The sequence below is a fragment of the Drosophila ficusphila genome, unplaced genomic scaffold (genome assembly GCF_018152265.1).
Source record: "Drosophila ficusphila isolate 14025-0441.05 unplaced genomic scaffold, ASM1815226v1 contig_791, whole genome shotgun sequence".
NCBI classification, from domain to species: domain Eukaryota; kingdom Metazoa; phylum Arthropoda; class Insecta; order Diptera; family Drosophilidae; genus Drosophila; species Drosophila ficusphila.
The window spans coordinates 3619185-3640823 of NW_025064737.1; the positions used below are offsets into that span (position 1 = coordinate 3619185).

At 36.5% G+C, this 21639-nt stretch overlaps 2 protein-coding genes and 1 long non-coding RNA gene across 3 annotated transcripts in view; 1 reads left to right on the forward strand and 2 right to left on the reverse strand.

Annotated features, from left to right (window-relative positions):
• Positions 1-9539, reverse strand: part of LOC108091388 (5-hydroxytryptamine receptor 2B) — a 28960-nt gene extending 19421 nt beyond the window's left edge. The window contains 1 exon segment of the mRNA XM_017190569.2: positions 8919-9539. The gene's annotated coding sequence lies outside the window, so the exon portion shown is untranslated.
• On the reverse strand, positions 4464-5201 carry LOC108091389. Its single transcript, XM_017190570.2, has one exon. The coding sequence runs from the start codon at positions 5080-5082 to the stop codon at positions 4573-4575; it is 510 nt and encodes a 169-aa protein (XP_017046059.1). The 5' UTR covers positions 5083-5201; the 3' UTR covers positions 4464-4572.
• On the forward strand, positions 6347-8997 carry LOC122320737. The gene is made up of 2 exons (XR_006245793.1): positions 6347-6528; positions 7157-8997. It is a non-coding gene; the product is annotated as an uncharacterized LOC122320737 (long non-coding RNA).
• Positions 9540-21639: the final 12100 nt, after the last annotated feature.

Sequence of the window (21639 nt, forward strand, 5' to 3'; positions counted from 1 at the left end):
CCATTTGATGAATTATGGAAATATAGGAAAAAAAGAAAATATGTCATTATAAGTAGGTACCAGTTCAACCAAAGGTTGAAGCAGATTTTATTTAGATTGTAAATGCCGGACTTTTATTCACTTTTGAAAAAAATCATCATAAACGAAAACCTTAACCGCCGGCACGCGAAGAAAGACAGAGAGGGAAGTGGACACTGTGAATAAAAGTTAAAAAACAGCCAAGTTTATCAGTTCATCACTGTAGCGAACAATGCAAAGTGGAATAAACGGGGTAAAATAGACAAACAAGGAAAAATAATATTTACTGAAATTCAATATTGGTTCTACGGATCTTATCGGTCGAGTGATGAGCAAAGTATCGATTTGAGTGAAATAAAACTTTTCCAATTGATCTGTGACAGCGAAGGGGTACTAATCCCATTTGTTTCTCCAAGTGACTAACCAACTGTGCTAACTTTGTTTTTTGTTTCACTAGTGCCATTATCCACGGTTGCTGTGGTTGCCGCTGTCATCACTCGTGTGTGGCTTAATTTGCGGTTCATTATGCAATTAATTATTAACGGGGCGTTGCATTTTTCCATACCTATCCCTACACCGTTTTCCGTTTAAGTTTCACCTTATTTATAGACAACATTTGATTGCTGTGTTTACTTTTTCAAAGGCTCGTTTTCGTTTCTGCCGGTTGTATTCAAGCAGCCGTGTCGTGTAGATTACATCTCAACTGCTCGTAACAAAAAAAAAAAAACATGAGCCCCCTAAAAATATGATCTAAAAATTAATTTGTAAGAGAAGCGCGTTAAAAGACAAGTCCAACTATAATTTGCAATTTGTCAAAAGCGTCATTCCTCGTATTTCATTACATACTTAAAAACAATCAAATGGCTCAAAATGCGTACAAGGGAACAACTTTTGTGAATTAATGTTACAAAACTTGATTCTAAACAGATGAGAATTTAATAATTGTGACGTTACACCAGTGTTGGGTCTTAAAGTTGCCCTGCAGTTCTGGCTGTTCACAAGTGAATTGTGGCAATTACCAATCATGTGTGTAGGAAAGGAAAAGGGATATTCCAAAGTTTCCCTCTCTTGCTCACTCTTAGAACACATGTATACCGAAAACGGCAATGCCATATAAAATGTCTCTATGAAATGTCGTCGTTGCGGCAACGGTTCCCACGACAAAGCAGTTTTGGAACTGCAGGGTGGTGAATGAAACTTGCGTATGAATTTAGATTGGAATTGGTACAACTGGTACCGCTTGGAATGTAGTTAACGAAAAGAAATGGGCAAAAATGTTTAATAATTCTTTTGGGTTAAATGGTTGTTTGGGTATATTCAAACTGAAATGAAAGAATTATTTAAGTTATTAAAGTACAACCGTATTTTTGTAATAAAAAACGAATTTAATTTACACTGCCGGGAATGCTATTATTGAAGATAATAATAAACGTTTTGGGTCAAATGGATTACTCATGGAGCACATGAGTACACAAATTGAAATTCATAAATATGTATAAAAATTCAAAATTTACGTCGTTTGTTGCCATCGGAATAAATTTGTTTTCTTTTCTGTTTCTTTTTGGTTACTGAATTATAGAATTTTTTTAATAAATAGTTAAATCAATTATTCAATTTTTAATATTAATTTATATTTTATTGTTCGTAAAGGGTATTTTTTTTGGGCCCCGTGTATTTCCAAAGCTATGCCTTTGCTCGAAGTCAGAGCTTGCCGTTGTAGTCGTTGTCGTCCAGCTTTTTGCGGTCGTTTGCGGAAGTCCGCGTCAATAAAAGTTCGTTTATTGCATTTTTTGCGGTATTTCTGTTATTTTTTGTGACTAGCCCGCACTCACGCATTTTTCTAATAACTCTCTCGCTTTAATGGCGACGCCAGCTGTGAGACACAGAGCAATGAAAGAGTGAACCTTTCTGCCCCTTACCATAAACATATAAAACTGTGGTCATTAATCTGCCAGTCTCAAACTTAAATGAACTGGAAGAGTGCATCAAGGCCGAAAAAATTGATTTTCCATTATTTTAGATCCAAATACGTAAAAGGTCTATCGTGCATTTAACTGTGAGACTGTTAGTGGGCGAAGGCCTCTCATGGTAGTGAATAAATTTCTTATTCACGTCTATAAACAAAATATTAAAGTATGCTGTAAAAAAACATCTATGATTGGGTACATATACGGTATTATGCATCCGCTGACGACAGTTAATAAACCTATTTTTAACTTAAATTTCTTTTATAAGCTTTTAAAAACTTTTTCTAATTATCAAAAATACATATATCTTACAAATGAGAACAATATACTCAATCAATACGCTACACCACCAAAAGTTTGGGTGACCAAAAAATGTATTTCATAATAAATGACTTCTTCAGCCTTTTAGGTTCTATAATTACACTGTGCGACAAAATTTAACGAAATGTTTGTTTGAGTTACTTTTTTGATTGTTTTCGGTTAAGGGGCATAAGTTATGCACAAAAATATTTATGCCACCTTCTAAGTGATAGGGTTTCTTTTTTTATGATAAATTTAATGAAATTATTATTATGAAAATATTTAACACAAAATATTATTTTTTTTTTTACTTCCAATAAACTATTATTTTTTTTAAAAGTGAAATTTTTTTCTGATTTTTTGGCTTTTTCAGAGGTATCCTCGCGTAACAAGTTCCATACGTAGTCGCCCAGAGTATAGAGCTGGGAGAAAAAAATTTTAAAGCATTGTTATAAAAGCCTAACGGTATATTTGCTTAATATATTTTAATTAATAGATATTGAACTTGCATAAAACGCTTATAACGGTGAAAAAATATTTTCCCAATATGGTATTATAAGGCTGTGAAATATGCAAAAACACGCGTTTTTGGGACCTTTGAGTGTGCGTAGAAGCTGATTGGCTATTGATATTAACAAATCCAAAAACTTGTATTCTTATTTTGACTAGTAGAAGTGAAAAATAAGAAAAAATCAACTCAAACATTTTTTTGTCGCACAGTGTTATCTAAAAGACAGCCTTATCCAACTTACTGTGAAATCATTCTCAAACTGTAAATGGGCTGTAATAATCTAAAAGACAGCCTTATCCAATTTACTGTGCAATCATTCTCAAACTGTAAATAGGCTGTGACAGCTATTATATAGCTATAGCTATTATATAGTTTATTGAACAGCTCAATTAAAAATGCATCACGGATGTCGCCAGAATTCACAAGCGACTTTGACATTGGGCGATAATGCCTATTGCAATTGACCTCGCGGCCACTTACTTTAATTTCAAATGGGGATATGTGTGATGGGATTTCAGTTTCTATTTTTGCTCTTCGCCTGATTTAAATATGCATAGATAATTACAAAATCACTCCGTTGGCTTTATGTGCGGGCGCAACTAAACTTTCAGAATCCAATTTCCTAAGGAAACAACCATTTGCGGCATTTGGCAAGTTTTCTTTCTCCGGTCTGGTTTGTAAGAACATTTGCTGTGCAGATTTATGGCAGAATATGTAAGGCCGCATTAGAACGTGAGCAGCGCTAAAAATACAAGTCTTAAAAAATAGGTTGTATGCTGATTTATGCCCTACCATTACGTTCAAGAAGAAATTTTTTTTAGGAGTCTTAAATCATGCACAGTTAAAAACATAAAGTAGGAGGCCAAAATCACTCTTTACCAGGATTTGATTTTAGGCCATTTTATAAACATCCTTTTAATGGTAATGCTTTTGGTAAAGTTTTTCAAAATTTTCTTTAGGAATTTGAAAATTACGTTACCATTTAGGTATATGTGTATAGCGAGTTAATTTCTTTTGCAGGAAAATAATCTTCTACATTAATCTTGAATTATTTAGTGCAACAATTTTGGATGAATTTCATTTGCAATCACCACACTATCAGCTTTCTGTAAGAGTCAATATTCTTTCCCTACTCGGTTCCATGTGGGTTTTTCCCGCTTTATTCGCCTGAATGGCAAGTGGAAAGTTCACAAATGCACATTGAGCAAGACATTGTGGCGCAAAGTAGTTCAAGGCAGGTGTGTGAGACCTATGCTGGTTTTTCCTTCACCTTAAAGGACCTACCTGCCCCCAAAACCACCAGCTTTTCGCTCCCACTCTGGCCACTCACTTAGCAGAGCATTTTCACCTGCGATGCGCTTATAATAGAAGGCAGAAGCCAAGTATGAAAGGCTGCGAGACATTGCGCATACGTCACGTTGAGCAGAAAAGTAGTTATCCGCGAATAAACATTCCGAGGAGGAGGAGGATGAGTGTGTGCGCGGGCGGAGGAGCATTCGGAGCGTGTTTGTTTTTATTTATGCATGTTTAACTTTCGGGCTTCGTGCTTTTCATGTTCTCGTTCATTTGTTAGACGAGTCTTGTTTGCTGGCAATCAGCCAAGGCTAACAATAAGAAAAGGGGAATAATTCGTTTCAACCTCTCCTGAATTGCGTTGGAAAAACATATTTTTTGATTTCTTCAATTATATTTTCTTTATTTAATTGAGTACATTAGCCTGGTGTTGCTTGACGGAATAAAATGCAACGAGTATGTAAAAGAACTCTTAAATTGAATTCAGTTTACCCTGGGCTCCCCCTTCATTTTTGATATTTCGTCGTTTTGTTTGCCGAACACGAACCGGTGATACTGCCTGGCCAAGTTGGAGCACTGCAGGGGCTCGTTTTTATATCGTTGGTAGCAGTAGATCAGCTCCTCCTCCAGCTTCCCAATCTCGCCCTCGCATTCCCTGGCCCACTTTACAGGCTTACCGAACAGCTCCTGAACTCGCTGCAAGGACTTTCCGAACTCCGCTTCCTCGACCTCCAATGACCTCTTTTTCCAGGACTTGGCGGCCGGAACAGGTCGTGGATTCTGCACTTGGATCGGCTTGTGCTCAACCGTTGTCGGTACATCGGAACTCGAACTTTTACCGGCGTTATTTTTGCACTTCTCACAAAAGGAGGTCCCCACCTTGGTGCCATTTCCACTGGCCTGGTCGATTCTTTCCACCACATCCCGTGTGATGTCGAATGCCATCGGATTGGTCATCTGCACAGTCTGCGGCTTGCTGTTGTGGGCACCCATTGCTAAACATTTACGATGAGTTCTCGTTTCAGTTTTATAAGCTATGTATGATGCTCCGATTGGAGTGACGAATAATTTTAAACATTTGACCCCAAATTCAAAGGCTTTTCATGAGTTGGCGAAAAACTAAAACTGTTAACTTCTTTTGTGTTTGAATTTGGTTTGTTAAATGCTAAGAGCTTACCCAAACCCATGAAGCTAATTTGTATCGCTTTGATTGCTATTTAATTGTGGTAAATTGTAAGACGACAAATTCTGATTTGAAGCAAAAATGGACTATACATATACAAAATGACATAGGTAGAACCTTGGTTACCTTTTCAAAAATATATGTTAAATTAATATTCTCTTGTCTCGTGTTACACATGATGTTTTTTTAATGAGAAACAAACGTTAGCTTTAGCCGCTATATAAGGTTGCAACTCCAGTCATGTGCCCCTGCCACAGCCTCCTCCTCTCCACAAGGAAAAAACTTGTGTACGGCACCTTAATTGTGCTGTCAATCATTTTGCATATTTGCACAGATCCAACAACAAAAAAACAGATATGCGCGAAAAGTTAAATAAAACTAAATAAATTTGTGATGGCAAAGCGGAAGCATACCGAAATATAATGTGAAATGAATTTAAATATATGCAAAGTAAATAAATGCGTTTAGACAAATGACAAATCATTTTAAATCGTAGAGAGGTCGACTGTACTGAGTAATATTTATTGATTGCTGATACTTGAGTGCTCGTGAACAATTTACACAGCAGCCAATTAAATGTTTTGCTTGAAGGGAAGGAGAGATGTTTAGAATGCCTGTTTGGCACAAGAATGTTTCAACAATTGCTCAAAGTCAACGGGAAAAACGATTAATTACGCGTAGCTTATCGATGGAATAAACGGCAGAGGCGCAGAAAAATACTACACATAGTTGTTTTGGGCAATTCAGAATAGATGACTGAGAACTGACTTTTCCACTTTAAACAAATTTTAGGGACTTCTCGTTCCCTGATTGGTTTTATTTTTACAGTAATAGAAAATGTTTTAGTATGATTTAAAATCTTACTTTGAAAAGGAACACTAGTAAAGTGAACTACACTTAAGGTAAATTAAGTTAAGAAAAATTAAAGAGAGAAGGTGAAAGTCATAGTTTGAAAATCCTTAATTTTATTTTCAACTTGGCCTTTGGAAAATCTATAAATGTAGGGGAATGTTGTCAGGGTTGGGCCGTTGTCAGGGTCGGGCCATCTCAATATTTCGAATATTCGTTCTAGAACAATCTGTTTGTGGGTGTCTAGAAACTTCTATCGGTCACTCGAAACTTTCCACGTGACTACTTATTTCGGGATTTCATTCTTCTACGCGTCGTTGCTCCGTGAAGAAAAAGTGCTCGAAAAAGTTTTTTTTACCTGGCCGAAAAAGGTGAATATCACAAGAAAACAACATGTCATCCGCAAGGTGAGCATAAAAATACGTTATATAGTTATTTTTTTACAAAATACTAAGATATAGTTTCATTGTGAGATATAGTTTGGCTATATCATACCATAATAGATTAATACCGCATGTCGTCAGGGTTGGGCCACTTGTGTAGTCAGGCTTGGGCCATCATAATTTTTACATTTTATTCGTGTATTTTCGATTTTTGTTGTAATATTTAAGTTTTTAGTAGCAAAAATATGCAAAATAAATTAAATAGATTTTCTTAAAAAAATATTTCGATGGATTGAAAGAAGATGAATCATTTTTATCTTTTTCTTTAGTGTTTCTCGCTACAAACGAAAAAACAACTCTGAATAATTTTTTATTTACTGTAAAATCCCAAATAATTAAATAAATGAACAAAATAATGTCAGATAAACCTGAATTCAATTTTATTCCACCACGTTACGATATTGTCAACGATTTTCTGAAGGTGGCCCAACCCTGACTACATGGCCCAACGCTGACTACATTTTTTTTTTTTTTCAAACGCCTCTCACTTTTTTTGTTTTTGTTTTTTTGTTCTCTTTTTTTGGTGAACACTTCCTCTTGCTTGTACCTTTCCAAAAATATATAAACTTATTCTGAATTGTCATTGGTTCAGAAGTTATGGACATAGGTCAAAACATGGCCCAACCCTGACAACATTCCCCTATATGACCTAATAAATTGAACTGGATAGGCAAGAAAAGAGATAAATTCTAATTCCTTTTTTTTTCTTCTCAATTTAATTGTTTTTGTTGCCGAACGCCAAAGTAAGCATGAAGACAATGATGAGTGGTCAAAACATTTAAGCAATTTGATTGCCGAACAAAATATGGACTGTGTTGATTGAGTTTATTTTTACGTATATAGTAAGTGCGCTGATCTATTGCCGCATAGGAAAACTAGATTTTTGAATGAAATTGGATTTAGGATAATCTTGCTACAAAAATAAACTCAATTAAAAGTAGCGATGTACATTCAATGGTAAAATACATAGGAAGACAACAGGGTTTGGCCGATGATTTGGTACTTTCTATATTCTTTGTTAAGACCACCTAAGCTTTATTGATTTTCCCTTTATTTATTTTTTTATATTCCTATGGCAGCTATAAATTATGGTCGTCTGGGCCAAATACGTTTGTTTTTGGAAACTAATCAATTGCACATCGGCTTGCCGTTATCGACTCCCCTGGTGATGCGGATCGAGAATGTATATACTTTATAGGGTCATAAATGTCGCTTTCATTGCACTGCAAACACCTGCTTGAAAACATAGAAATATCTGCAAGGTTAAAATGTATTAAAGCCACCGGATTCATTTAAAAATCTCATATTTCATTGTATTGCGGTTACGTTCATTCATTTCTCTACCTTTGGAATCTTTCCATCTTTCCGGAAACTCTATACATTTTCTCTAGAATGTAAGCGGTTAACACTTAAGCCAAGAGTGTCATAACTCGCATCTTTGTGGCTGACAGACCCTTGGATTTGGCTTAAACAACTTTGAGCCAGAAGGGCGACAAACAACAAAATTACCTTCAGGTAATCAGCGGCAGTTTATGTTTGTTCGGTCCACTAAACTTTTACGACCGTTCCACTTATCTGGCTGAATTTGTCTACCGGCCGCACAGAAAATGACTTTCGCTCCGTCTTAATGACAGCTGGCCTGATAGCAGGATCTGGCCTAAAGCCGGGATAATTTCAGCATGTCCTTTATGTCTCATTAAAACTTTACGCACATCAGCACCGGAGGTAGCAAAAACTTAATAGTTTAATTTCCCGACAAGAAACCGAAGACCCAAAAAACGCAAATGAAAAAAAGGCTGGGATCCCACACCCAAAAGGTAGAAACAAAAGGTAACCAAAACAAAGAGAAATGGCAAACATTTGGTTTTAGGTTTCTCGGCAATAAATCTTCTTTTTCTGCTGACATGTGAGTAATCATGTGCGAGTTGGGGTTAGATCCCAGATAGAAAGGGAAAATATCGAGACTCGGAAAACATGGGGGAGATTAACCTTAAAGTTCATTTCTCCATTGACTCCATATTAAATTTCTTCAATGTGCATTTTCTCATTTTAATTGCTACAAAATTTGTTTTCTACGTGTTTTTTCTATAGGAAATACGAAGCCCGCCAAAACTTCAGGAAAACGTATTTTTTTAATTACGTAATAATTGCTTCGTTTTTTTCAATTATTATGTTTCACTCGAATCGAGCTTTTTAATGGTTTCCGTTGACTCGTTTTTTTTTTTTACTCTTTTTTAAGTGAATTAAAATACATAAAAATAGGTTGTAAATATGTTTCAGTTTTTCCGTTTTTTTTTACGATTGGTTGGCGCTTGGAGCTGTTTTAATGAATTTGTTTTTAGTTTATTACTTACGTGTCTTTGTGCTTTAAATAATTTTATAATTCAAATTGTTTAATATTTACGTTGATACCGAACGAAATTATTTTCTCGATTTGGCAAGCACTTTATCCTGTTTTTGCCTCGAATTTTACTTTATACACAATTTAATTCGTATAACATTCCACAGTTTTAACTTATAATAAACTGCAGCTGCATATATAATATAACTTCACTGGCTTTGTAATAAAAACTTTTGCCTAAGCCCACATATTGCAATCGTGTTACAGAAGTGCCTGTATTTTTTTACTTTTTGTGCACTTGTTTTTTTTTACATATCACCTCGTTTTGTTTTTCTTTCTTTTTCATATTTGCTTTTCCTTTTATTTATTTTTGAATTGCTGTGGACAGTTGTTTTTGAATGAAAACATTTTTTTCCACTTCGTTCTACATTTTTATGTTTAAAAATGTGTTCATTTGTTTTTATAGCTTTTCTTATATACACATTAAAATATTAATTTTTATTATGACATTTTTGATTTGTTTAAGGGCATAGTGCAGTTTGTCAACTTGTTCAGTGTTATAGGTTTTCTGTTTTTACACCAAATGTAATTTGTTCAAGTTAATGTTAACAGTGCATTTAGAAAGCGAACCGAACGCGACCAACATTCAAAACAAACTGATTGCGAATTTTCCAAACTGGTCCATGCAGTCTGAAAAGCGAGTGGAAAACAGCACCCGCGACTCGCCGTCAGCATCATCTCGTTTCGCTCTCCGAGTGGCGACTCTCTCTTGTGGCGAACAGTGGGAAATTTTCCTGGTTTGTTTGGGAAATTCAATGCGGGAAAACGCTGCTGTTTTTCCTCTGCCAGGAGGTGTGAGAAGTTGGCCACGTGCTTTGCCTCTTTGGCTGTCAACATTCGAAACGTGATTCTGGCGCTTGTCCAACTCCTCCCCGAATCGTGCGTATTTTATGAATGAATTAGGTACCTTCTGAACGCGGGAATTATGCAAAAATATAATCATTCGGCCTCAGTGCCTTCTATATAAGATTGCAGGAGCTTATACTCTGTTTGATATTGCTCTAATGGTTGGCTAGCTTTGTATGCCTAAATGGAAATAGAATTCATGAGCTTTGATATTTTTATTCTTCCTAAATCTAATTCCTGTTTCGCGACCAATGGATAAAATATTCTGGCCAGCCAATTAGAATACATATATCCATGTATGGTCTGGTCTTAATCATAGATAAAATTTCTTGTATTTTAAATAATTTAAACTAAAAGTACATAAGGCTTGACTTAGCTTTGTATCTAAGTCAATCCTAATTTATTTTATACATTTATTGCAAAAATAGTAATTTAGCAATTAAAGTTTTTAGAAAAAAAGTTTAGAGATTTTTTGCTTTTATAGGAATTTTTGTTTTCCATCGTATTGTGTTTTGAGTATATATTTTACATTGAAATTTAAGAAGCGTGCATAGGGTTCTCTAAGCAAATGAACTACGGAAAGGAGCATGTCAACGAAAAATAAATATGTGAGTGAGCACATACTTATTTATCAGCGGTGTCATTTCCGCTTTTTTCCCGTCAGATTTGGATTTTTTTAAAGTGTGATTGCGGGAAAAAGTAATGAGTATTTTGGTACTCCCAACATCGATAAAACGACATATTCCTTGTAGAAATACCGGGATTCTGGCGGAACTGCCGTTTTAATGAATTGGCTTCAGTTGCTCTGCAAATACAGTCTCTGCCTTGGTCAAACGCCGACGTCGAGCGGGTATTCAGTCAAGTAAATTCAATTAAAACAAAAATTCGAAATAGCATTCGCGTTGAAACGTTAAACGCTATACTAAGTATAAGGTCCATATTTAAATTTATTAAGATTTTGAAATTGGAAATTAATTAATTTAAAATTTAAGAAAGGGGCTGCGTCGACACAATAAGTGCTGTTTTAACTACAATCTACCACCCAGCTGCCTAACTACAATTGAACAAAAGAATTTTTATCCAAGTGATGATGTCGTTAATACTGACGATATCTCAAATATACTATAATTCTTAATTTTTGTACATTAATGTGCTGAACTGAGGGTTTATTAATGAAAAACATGCAGCTTTATATATACATAATGCTTTACAAAAATCAGCTTTTTTCTTAACTTTTTTTCTCTGGTATTCCGCTTTTTTTTCGTTGATCCAGCTTTTTTTGCTCAGAAAAAAATGACACCACTGTTATTTACACATACTTACTTATACACGTCATGTACGTGTTTCGAATCTTACATTACGGGCAACAACAATACAAAACCTAAGGATGTTAACTTTTCCCGTTGCTTTACAACTGTATTTAATGGCGCTCAGAGATTTTACTGAATTGCTGACTGTGTAGTTTGAAAAATCGACAATTGACAGGTAGCGAACATTTGCCGATATTTTTCATGGGTCCATGGACACATTTGGTCTATTGAATGCTTGGCCACCTGATCGAATCGAGCAATGAAACCTATTCGCCTCACTGTGCACCTCACCTCTACGTGCCTGCCTTTAATAAACTTACTCGAGTTTTGACCTCCTTTGTAAACTTTTGCTCTCGCTTGACGGTTGCAGTCAATTTCTACTCCATAAGGACATACAAACTGGCAAACTGGCAACACGAGGCGCTTGTTGCAGGAGATCGCCGCCCAACCGGCAATATGGAACAACAATATCGTCATGCCCGATAGGTGTTTTCAGACGAAAAGGGCATGTGAGCAGATCGAGAACTCCCTGCAAGTTTCAAATAGAAACTGCAAGCAAAAGTGGATGGCTCTTCGCGATTACTACCACTCTGAAGTGAAGCGAACCGTAAGTCATTGGCGCTATTTGGATGCGATGGCCTTCTTGAAGCCTATTATCCGGCGATCAGGATCTCCCATTTATTCTGCGCAGGTGGAAGAATTTAACGTTTGTCAAGATTATGCGTATCCTCTTAATCTCCCTTTGCCCCCCCTGAGGTGAGTTGCGATTCCCTTTCGAACGGTGTACAAAAAGAGGTTCCTGATGAATTAAGGATCGCAGATATTCAGCGTAACATGGAAAATCCGGACTACATGTTCCCACCATCATTGCTGAAAGAACTGGATTCGCTTCAGGAACAGACCAAACAGCAATTCTGTGAAATATAAATAAATACATACTCTTAATGTTGCAACTGTGGCATCATATTATATATAATATATGTAATACCCTTTTGCTCTGCAAGGGTATAAAAATGCCTACAATCTGTGGTGTAATGGTCTGCTTTCTTCCCATGCATTGGACAAAATACTTCATGGATCAGCTCCTAAACGAAAAAAGTTAATTTTTTATAACAAAAAAGATAACTCAAGCTCTTAATATTGTTAGCTTAAAATTTTAAATGAATGTAGGATGACTTCTTATGTTGCTGGTATTGTTATTTTTTAGTGCTAAAAAAGTTTAACAAAAAATTATTTATAAAAATATTCCAGGTAAAAATTCTTTGTTCACTAAACATTCTTAAAAAATCTCAGCATCGTTTAAGTTTAAAGGCAAGCATTTTAAGCAATCAAGCTAAACTTCATAACGTTTAATAGCTTTGTGATATGAGAGTCATACCGAGCCAAGTTTGTCAGTTTTTGTTCCAAATTTATGTTCTTTTTAATAAGCTCATAAAATATTTCGAGATCTTAAATTTTTACTGCCGGTCGCGATTTTAGAGGGTTGTAAACTTCAAAGTTAAATTAATTTTGAGCGGAAATAGGGTTTAAAAGTGCGCCCTTAATAAACTATACGTACTTTTCATACGAAGGGTAACAATCCCTGTTAACACCTTTTTTGGCCTAAATCCTTTACCCTGTTCGACGTGGCTTTGTAAGCTGCGGTTCCTGAATTATAAATGCTCATTAAGCATACGTCGACGATGACGAAACTAGGCAATTTTCTGCAGAAGACCACTGACCGCCGCACACCAGCTTCATGAATAATAAGAGCTCATTCTGTTTTTATTCACAAGAATATAAAAGCACTTCCGATTTTTCGTTCAGGGCGGCAGGAGTTTGCCTAATCGTTTTAATACTGATGAGAATTAAAATGTGGGTATGAGGTGATTCATAAGTTGTTTAAAAGAGTTTCTAGATTAACCTCTCTTCACTATGTAATTAAAAAGCAATCCGAGGGCCTCATATTTTATATTTTAGGTTAACGTTATTCATCCTTCTTATGCCCTTGCTAAGGGTATTCATTTTAGTTAACATAAATCTGAGGTGCCTCCTTCACTGCGCTGCAAACTTCTGACTTAAATTATAATACCCTTTCCTCTGCAAGGGTATAAAAATGATTTTCAAAATATGGAGTTTTTTAATAACCCTTGAATTGAAAAATAAATTTCATTAAAACCCGAAAACGTTATCATATACTAGCTGCCATAGGAAAATTAGAAAAACCTATATAGAAATAACAGAGATAAAATTATAACATCGTTGTTTTTTATCAGGAGTATGATTTTTGGAATATAGAGTTTTCTAACGACTCCTGACTGACTCTTGAATTTCGAATTAAATTTCATAAAAATCGGCAAGCCGAAGCTTGCTTCCTTTCTTGTTTTTTTATTATATTGACAAGATTTTCCAGATGATTTTTTTAGGACTCTTAAATTAGAAAACTATTTGCAAACCTTTTTATGAGTATCGATTAACTGCTCACACACAGCCAATGATGCGTTTCATGTTAAATTTAACTGATTTATGAAATGGTAATATTAACTTTCTGACTTTATTTGTGGGAACTTAATGGTTGGCTCATTTAAATTAATTATTTGTTGCCGCAGATCTCTGATTAACGTATGTATTGTGAACCTCATTAACCTCTTTTATGGAGAAAAACTCTGCGTTGATTGTTGTTGTTATTGCGAATTTAATTTCACAATTGAGATTATGTGGCAGCGATGAGTATTCCTCCCGCTTTTGTGTTGTATTCGCTTTTCATTAAGAGCTTAAACCGAAATGTGCTTATAAGCATACAAAACACAAACACAGTTCTAGAAAAACTGTGGTGTTTAGTGGGGGAATAAAACTTATGAAGCAGGTACTTTACGCAATTTTTAAAATGACTAAGCCAGTAGTGCATCGCTGTATATCAATGATTCATGCTCCGCATGACGGCTGAAGCCGCTCTATAAATCCATCCACATAACCGTTAAGTAGGTTATATGAAATGGTCCTCCAAAGTTTCTTCCTGTGTAGGCACACTTCCCGCCCAGTTTTTAATAACCTCATGTGTGGGACATAAAAATGATTATTGTTAATTTTGCAAGTCGGGCACGATAATGAAAAGTAAAACGCCGCAAATTGAATCACTGTGCGGTGTATTCAGCTTAATGCGCTTAATACTCCTGCGTGAGTCCTGTGTGTGCTGAATGTTCGTGTGAGTATCTGCAAGGTAATAAAATAAACCAGCGACAGTTTCGTGTCGCACATTGTTGTGCGGCATCCGCTCAGATTTTCCCAAGGCGCCAGCCAGAGTGGATTTACGGGGACAAAAGCCGGGCGGCAGAAAATAAGAACAACCTTTGTACCATAATCATTATCCTGTATGCAAATTCCGAATGAATAAATACCCGCACTTGTTTCCCTCAAAATCGGGGAAACATAAAAATATACATTTATTTGCATAAGCGCAGAAGGGAGAGTCTGTCAGGATAATGCCCTTGCCGCATGATCCCAACAATAATTTAGCTGATAGCCGAAGCCAAAGCGCTGACACTGCGGCTCAGCAGTTGCGCGTAAAATTAAAAGCCAATATGAGGCATAAAATCCGCAAACGTAGCAACCTTATGCGGGCTTAAAGGACATCGGTAACCAACACACACACACACCCACTTGCACCGTTTGGAGGCAGCAACATCGTAGCGTTATCATGTGTTGCGATGGTAGGGGAGGGGAGGGGAGTGGCATTCGAAACTGGAGGCGCTTTTGATTGCCGCCTGTCACTAGATACCTTCAACAATGGAGCACGAGTCAGGTGGTTCGAATAAGACTTTTCTTGCACCTTTTACCGAAAATGGAAAGGTTTCTATCATTCAGCTAATATAGTTTAGATACGTGATTTCTACGAAATTTTCAAAATTATAAGATATGTCATTTGCATTTTCTGTAGTTAACTGTTATCATAAGTAAATCTTCAAATTTTTGCTGATAATATTGTTTGTCAAAAAAATTATACATACATACATGCTATCTTATATATGTACCAGGGGTGTTAGTTGAAGTTTGCCGGTTTTTTCGATAAAAAGAACACTTAATCCTCAAGAGAATGTGAAAAATTTTTTATTCAAAGTATTGACCATTGGCTTCTACACATTTCTCCCATCTTTTAGGCAAATTATGGATACCATTCCAAAAAAACTTTTTTTCTTTCGAGGCAAACCATTCGACAAGCCATTTTTCGACTTCTTCAAAATTGGCGAAGCGCTGCTCTGCCAGGTCTGGAGAGTACGGCGGGTGCGATAATATTTCCCAATCAAGGTCTTTCAATGTGTCCTTCACCAGTTTAGCGGTATGAGACGGCGCGTTGTCATGTTGCAAGATAACTTTGCCATGTCTTCGGGCCCATTCCGGCCGTTTTTCGATCAACGCATTATTCAAATTGATAATTTGTTGTCGGTAGCGATCCTTATTAACCGTTTCACCAGGTTTCAATAACTCGAAGTACACCACACCACACTGGTCCCGCACTGGTGCCGCAAATGCGATTTACTTGGAACGAAACTCGACATATTCACTGAGGTAAACAACTATGACGTTTTTATTTTGACGGAATGCGAATTGTGTATTTTTTGAGGTTAATGTCAACAGAAAAAAATGACACATACATATGCTGAATGATACAAATGTACTAGTACTGCTAGCGACATCTAACAGTCAAACCGGCAAACTTCAACTAACACCCCTGGTACATGCTTCCCGCCCCTTTGTTTTTTAAGAATAAGTAAAAAAAGGTTAACCTTAAAAGAAGAAGAAATTTGATAGGGTTTTTAGTTCAGTCTATCCAGTTTTAATACATAAAACATTCAGAGTAAAACGTGTAGCAAGCAGCCCTATGTACATATACCTATTATTAAGCACTACTTGATAAGCAGTTAACGTTATTGTGTATCCCTTAAGTTAAGTCATCCTTTATGTCCCCCTTACATAACCCATCTCTAAGTATGTACGTCTCTCTCTTGCACATACGAGATTGTAAAATAGGCTAAACATTAACAGAGATGATGAAATAAAGATCACTTTTGCTGCGACCACTGAAGAGAAAAGTCCCTGATTATACCACTACAAACGGAAATTAGTTTTTCTCTACGCAGCACTTTGATATTCCTAGTTCGTTCTAAATATACTATATCATACCTTAAAATATACTATATCATACCTTAAAATATACTATATCATACCTTAAAATATACTTGATCATACCTTCCGTACTGTAACTGTTTTAATTCTTAGGATAATGGTATGCCCTTATAGAAATCAAGTACAGGGTAGGAAAAAGAGCGGGCAGGGAAACTCGTCGCGTGCCTGCTGTGTGCTATTATTCCCACGGGTTCTTAGACAATATTTGCCTAGCGTAAGGACCCGCCTCCTTCCACTTTCTGCTGCAAAGTTCAAAGCAAAGGTGAGGCACACGGCTTCGTATCAAATATTGGCACACCGCCTCCGCTTCGCAGGAAGTTGAGTTATTTAGTTACGGGCTCGCACATCTATTTATGTTTACAGTCATATCGATATGTGTACAGACGCGTTGACATCTCTCTCGCTTAAATACGCATTGACATTTATATCTTGCCTGCTCTTCAGTGAATTCTTTCAATTGCCGTGTGCGAAAGAAAGAAAGGTCAAGCGTGAAATTTACAAAAATATTCACGGCAATCAGAGATTTTCCCTACCTGAGTCTGTGTACATGGGCACAACACAATTGGGTCTCAAACAAAGAAAATAAACATTTATGAACACGACAGTTTTTTTTTCAAGAATTGTTAGGCTGTGAGAGTCCCTTAAACTTTTCCATAGGATGTTACTGGAATTTGTTGGTCGTAAAAGTGTTTCAATTTGCCAAGGGTATTACAGTAGACGTCAGGTGAGAAGGTTCAGTGATGGGCAAATTGTAAGCCATTTGAGGTATATAAACATTTTGATTACTAGTTTCATGACTATTTTATGCCTTTTGAAAGATAAACCTGAGAGCAATCTATTCGAAACATTGTGAATCTTATTTTCATTCGTCTGTGCAGATCAAGTTTGCAAAGTAAAAAAGCTTACTTCCACTGCCAAAACAAATCTGAAGATGTATTAAAAGGTCCTTCATCATACCATGCTCTCCACAAAATATTGCACGACAAGTCAGCGCTTGAATATGTTACATTTTGCGTTGGTACTATAAGCCATTACGCTTTTTGGCCATCAGCTCTGGTATTTGCATTACCTTGAATTAAAAATCAAAAACTTGTGTTTGTAATTTAATTTCTTATAATAACTAATCTCGTTAGCTCGTTTTTAACGAGAACCCAAACATAATGAGACCACTTCAAGAATAATATTATGAAAATTCAAAGTAAAAAGTCACATTTCAAGCCTTCCTTCGCAAATATCATTCATAAATATCATCCATTTAGCCCATACACATGAAACCAGCTTAACTCGTCAATTTGTTTCGAAATACACAAAAAACAAGAAAGGAAGCTAGCTGCGACAAGCTGACAAGCTGGGAGCTATATGATATAGTTGTCCGATTTTGATCAAATTTAATTCGTAATTCAAGAGTCGTTAGAAAACTCTATATTCCAAAAATCATACTTGTCTGATAAAAAACAACGATGTTATAATTTTATTTCCGTTATTTCTATACAGATTTTTCGACCTTTTCTATGGCAACTATAAGATATAGTTGTCCGATTTTTATGAAACTTTTTTCTCAATATAAGAGTTGTTAAAAAACTTGATATTCAAAAACTCATGCTCGTGGGATAAAAAACAACGATGTTATCAATTTATTTCTATTCATTCTATGTATATTTTTCGATCGCTCCTATGGCAGCTATATGATAGAGTTATCCGATTTTGATTAAATTTAATCCGAAATTCAATAACAGTTAGAAAACGCCATCTTGAAGAAATCAAGTCGATCTGATCAAAAACAACGGCGTGAGAATTTTTTATTTCATTCTCTCGTATGGGAGCTATCCGATATAGTCGGCCGATCCGGCCCGTTCCGACTTATATACTGCGTGCAACAACTACACAACCTTTGGGAAAGTTTCAGTAAGATAGCTTTAAAACTGAGAGACTAGTTTATATAGAAACAGACAGACGGACAGATGGACAGACGGACAGACGTACATACGTATTTCGATTCAGATCGTGATGCAGATCAAGAATATATATACTTTATGGGATCTGAGGTGTATCCTTCACTGCGTTGCAAACTTCTGACTGAAATTATAATACCCTTTTGCTCTGCAAGGGTATAATAATGCTTTTGCTCCAGAACTTATTTCAGGACTAAGTTTTATACACAAATATGTTTAAGTTACATCCTTTTTGTTCAGTGATTGAATACCTTTTTTACCCTAGGTGCGTTTATTGTGTCGAAAAAATCTCGATACAATACTGGATCCAATTCATTCCCTCATTCGGCCAAGAGCAAATTAACGCTCTTGCGTAAATACGGGTAATTTGGACCGGGTAACACGGCAGTCCAAGTGTAAATTCGAGACGCGACTGCCTTTTGAATACTGTAAATAAGTCGGGGGAGTGGATCCGGTGCTCCTGCGGCTGCCGCTCCTGCTGTTCGTGGTGGAGGAGCGGGCTGACAGGCTGAGATTTATTACCTGGCATGGGCTGGCTAACGCTAATAGCCCGGAGCTTGTCAGTAAGCCTTGTTATTGTTTTAAATGCTTATGAGCATTCTGGGGAATTCAGCACGTGTCCTGCCAGAGCGGCAGCTGTTTAACGGAATTTATTCCACGGCATCGTGTGACGCCGCCTCTAAGTCTGGCCTATTTCGCAGTCCCCTCTCCAACTCGGGTATTAATTAAATTTCGTATTGACTTTAAGACGCCCTTGAGGGCGATAGGAGGCGACAAGGGAGTCTCCTTCCTCAGCTGGCAAAGAGATCCTTTCGGTTGATTGACAACTTGTTTTGTTCATCTTTTTCACATCACCCAGCTATTGTCTGTCTCGCATTGTCAAAGTTTTCCCCTTCTGGCCGCAATCCAATCACGTCCTTGTTGGGCCACGACTCAAATTCCATTAGCAAAATTCCTTCAAATATTTACAAACGCATGCCACTGATTTCGCCTGAAGGGGGGAGTCTTTTTGTATGCTTGAAGTCCTGTGCCTGCATCTTCATTTCTATAATTTTGCATAATGCCACATGGTACAGAAAATCTTCAACTTCCTCTTGATTATGGTAAATAAGGCTTTGTACATGATTTCATGACGCACTTAAAGTCCTCAGCTCCCATATTCCCGTAATCTTAAAGTTAATAAAAACACTGGCTTTTAAATTTGTCTAATTAATTAATAATGTAAGGATAGCTAACCAATTTTAAGTAGATTAATGTACTTAAATGTTTAAAGATAAAAGGGCTTAATTAACTATTACCGCTGACTAAGAATTAATGTGTAAAAAAATCTTTTGTTAGGATTTCTTCTACCAAACGACTGTGTCGTTCCATTTTATTCAGAAGCAACTTGTGTTTTCTTTTGACAGAATGAAAACAAGTGTAATTTGAATTGTACAAAAAAACTGTCAGTTAAGAACAAGCACAACAGAGATAAGAAAACTGTGTAAAAGTTAGACATACAAACTTACTTTATTGATTTAAAACTCTGGCCTGAAATACCCGCTGAAAAATTTCTTTGAACATAACATGTGAAGGCCCTGCCAATTTTGTTCTCAATGTTAAAACAAAATCAATTATTCACTCGCACAAGTGTCAATCATTTATTTTTAATGCCACAACTCATCAGCAGAAATCATCACTTTTCGCCAACAATGTTTCTACGAGGAGGAAAACAAGTTTTCATTTAAATTCTAATTAACAACAGCATGATGACTCCCGCAGAAGCGCTCGAATCATTGACAACATTCTATGTTGCTCTTTATAATTTTATTTGGAACTGCCGAATTCCGTTTTGCCCGGTTGGCATTAATTTGCGACAATTGGTTGGTTTTGCATTTGCACAGAATTACGCGGGCGCCTGCGGTTTCAATTGGAAATGACAGGTAAAACTCTCTGGATTTGCATAATCAATTTGAACGAATGTAAACTAAGTGCTTAATTTGATCAGAATGTTTTAGTGATGGAACAGAATAGTGGGGTCCAAAAATACACATGCATGCAAAGATAATAATAGTTAAACGATATAGACTAATTGAAAAACTGGGCATTCTAAAAACAGAATCACAATTATTAATATTCAGAATCATTAAAAGACCAGCCAAAAGAATTCGCAATCGGAAACATTAGCACTCTTAATTTCTAAATTTTCTATAATAATAATAAGTAGCTCTGTACTCTGATATTTAAAAACGTGTTTAGGTAAAAGCCACGCATAGAAGTCTAAATTTAAATTTATTTAATGACTTGCAGGCGCCAATCGGCCTTTTTTCTGGGCTTTGCATAAGAAAAACAAACTTTTGCCATTGCCCACATTACATATCTGATTTTTTTCCACTTTCCCGGAGTTGTAGAAACCTCGTTGTGCTCGAGTGGTTCTGAATCCTAAGGCCCTTTTCTCCAACACTTTCGATTCATTCATGAAGCTCGGCTCGGCTAAGGATGCTTTTTATGTTTTTACTAAGTTGCCAGATGCCTTTGAGCGGTTTAAAAGAGAAGCCTGGCTGATACAAATAAACATGAAATGGCTTTAATAAACACCATTTAATAAGGAAAACATCATGGGAGAGGAAATACAAATTTATGATTGATATTAGGATAAGTTAGTTAGAGGCATGACGAGTAAGCTGAATTCTCAACAGAAGTCCAAATCAGACACGAGATTTAAGGTTTTTTTTAGAGCGTCACAATACTGTAGTAGTCTTTATTTTAATTCTTTACTTTTTAGCTTTTTCACATGCGTTCTCTTCTAAGCCTATATCAAAAGTCGATATACCAAGGATGGTATCTTATCGATAACCTATTCAAAAACAATTATATGTTAACTCTTAATACTACCAGTACTACCACCCTGTTACATCTGGTAACTCATAATACTACCATCCTGCTACAACACTGACTGTGCTGAATCGTGTGATGTGGTGTGGAGGTGGGAGCGTAGTCATTAGCATACTTGAGCAACTGCAGCATACATAAAATGCACTTAATTGTGCCTGGCCATCAACGTGCTGGCACTTGATGAGGGCTGTGTGGCCACCATGGAGGCAAATAAAGGAAAATAATGCGGGAGGCACCAGACAGCCACCCACTGCTGAAGGCCATTCGCACACAGGGACAGCCGGCACAGTCGGCACAGCTTTAAACTTTCACCAACTGGGCGGGGGCAAATGGCGTGGTCTATTCCACGTCCGAGGGCGCATAAATAGCAAATTAAAACTTTAAAAATGCAGTTTGCACGACAAACGTGTTTTTCAATTATTTAAGTCAATTGCAAGCGCTTCGCACGATGTTTCCAGCATAATGTCCGCCATAATGTGGCGAGTGGCCGCCCAAATGCGATGCGCTGAATTGAAGCAAGCGAATTTCG

Coding starts and splice junctions, on each gene's coding strand:
- LOC108091389 (XM_017190570.2), bottom strand. CDS start 5,082: ATGGGTGCCCACAACAGCAAGCCGCAGACTGTGCAGATGACCAATCCG.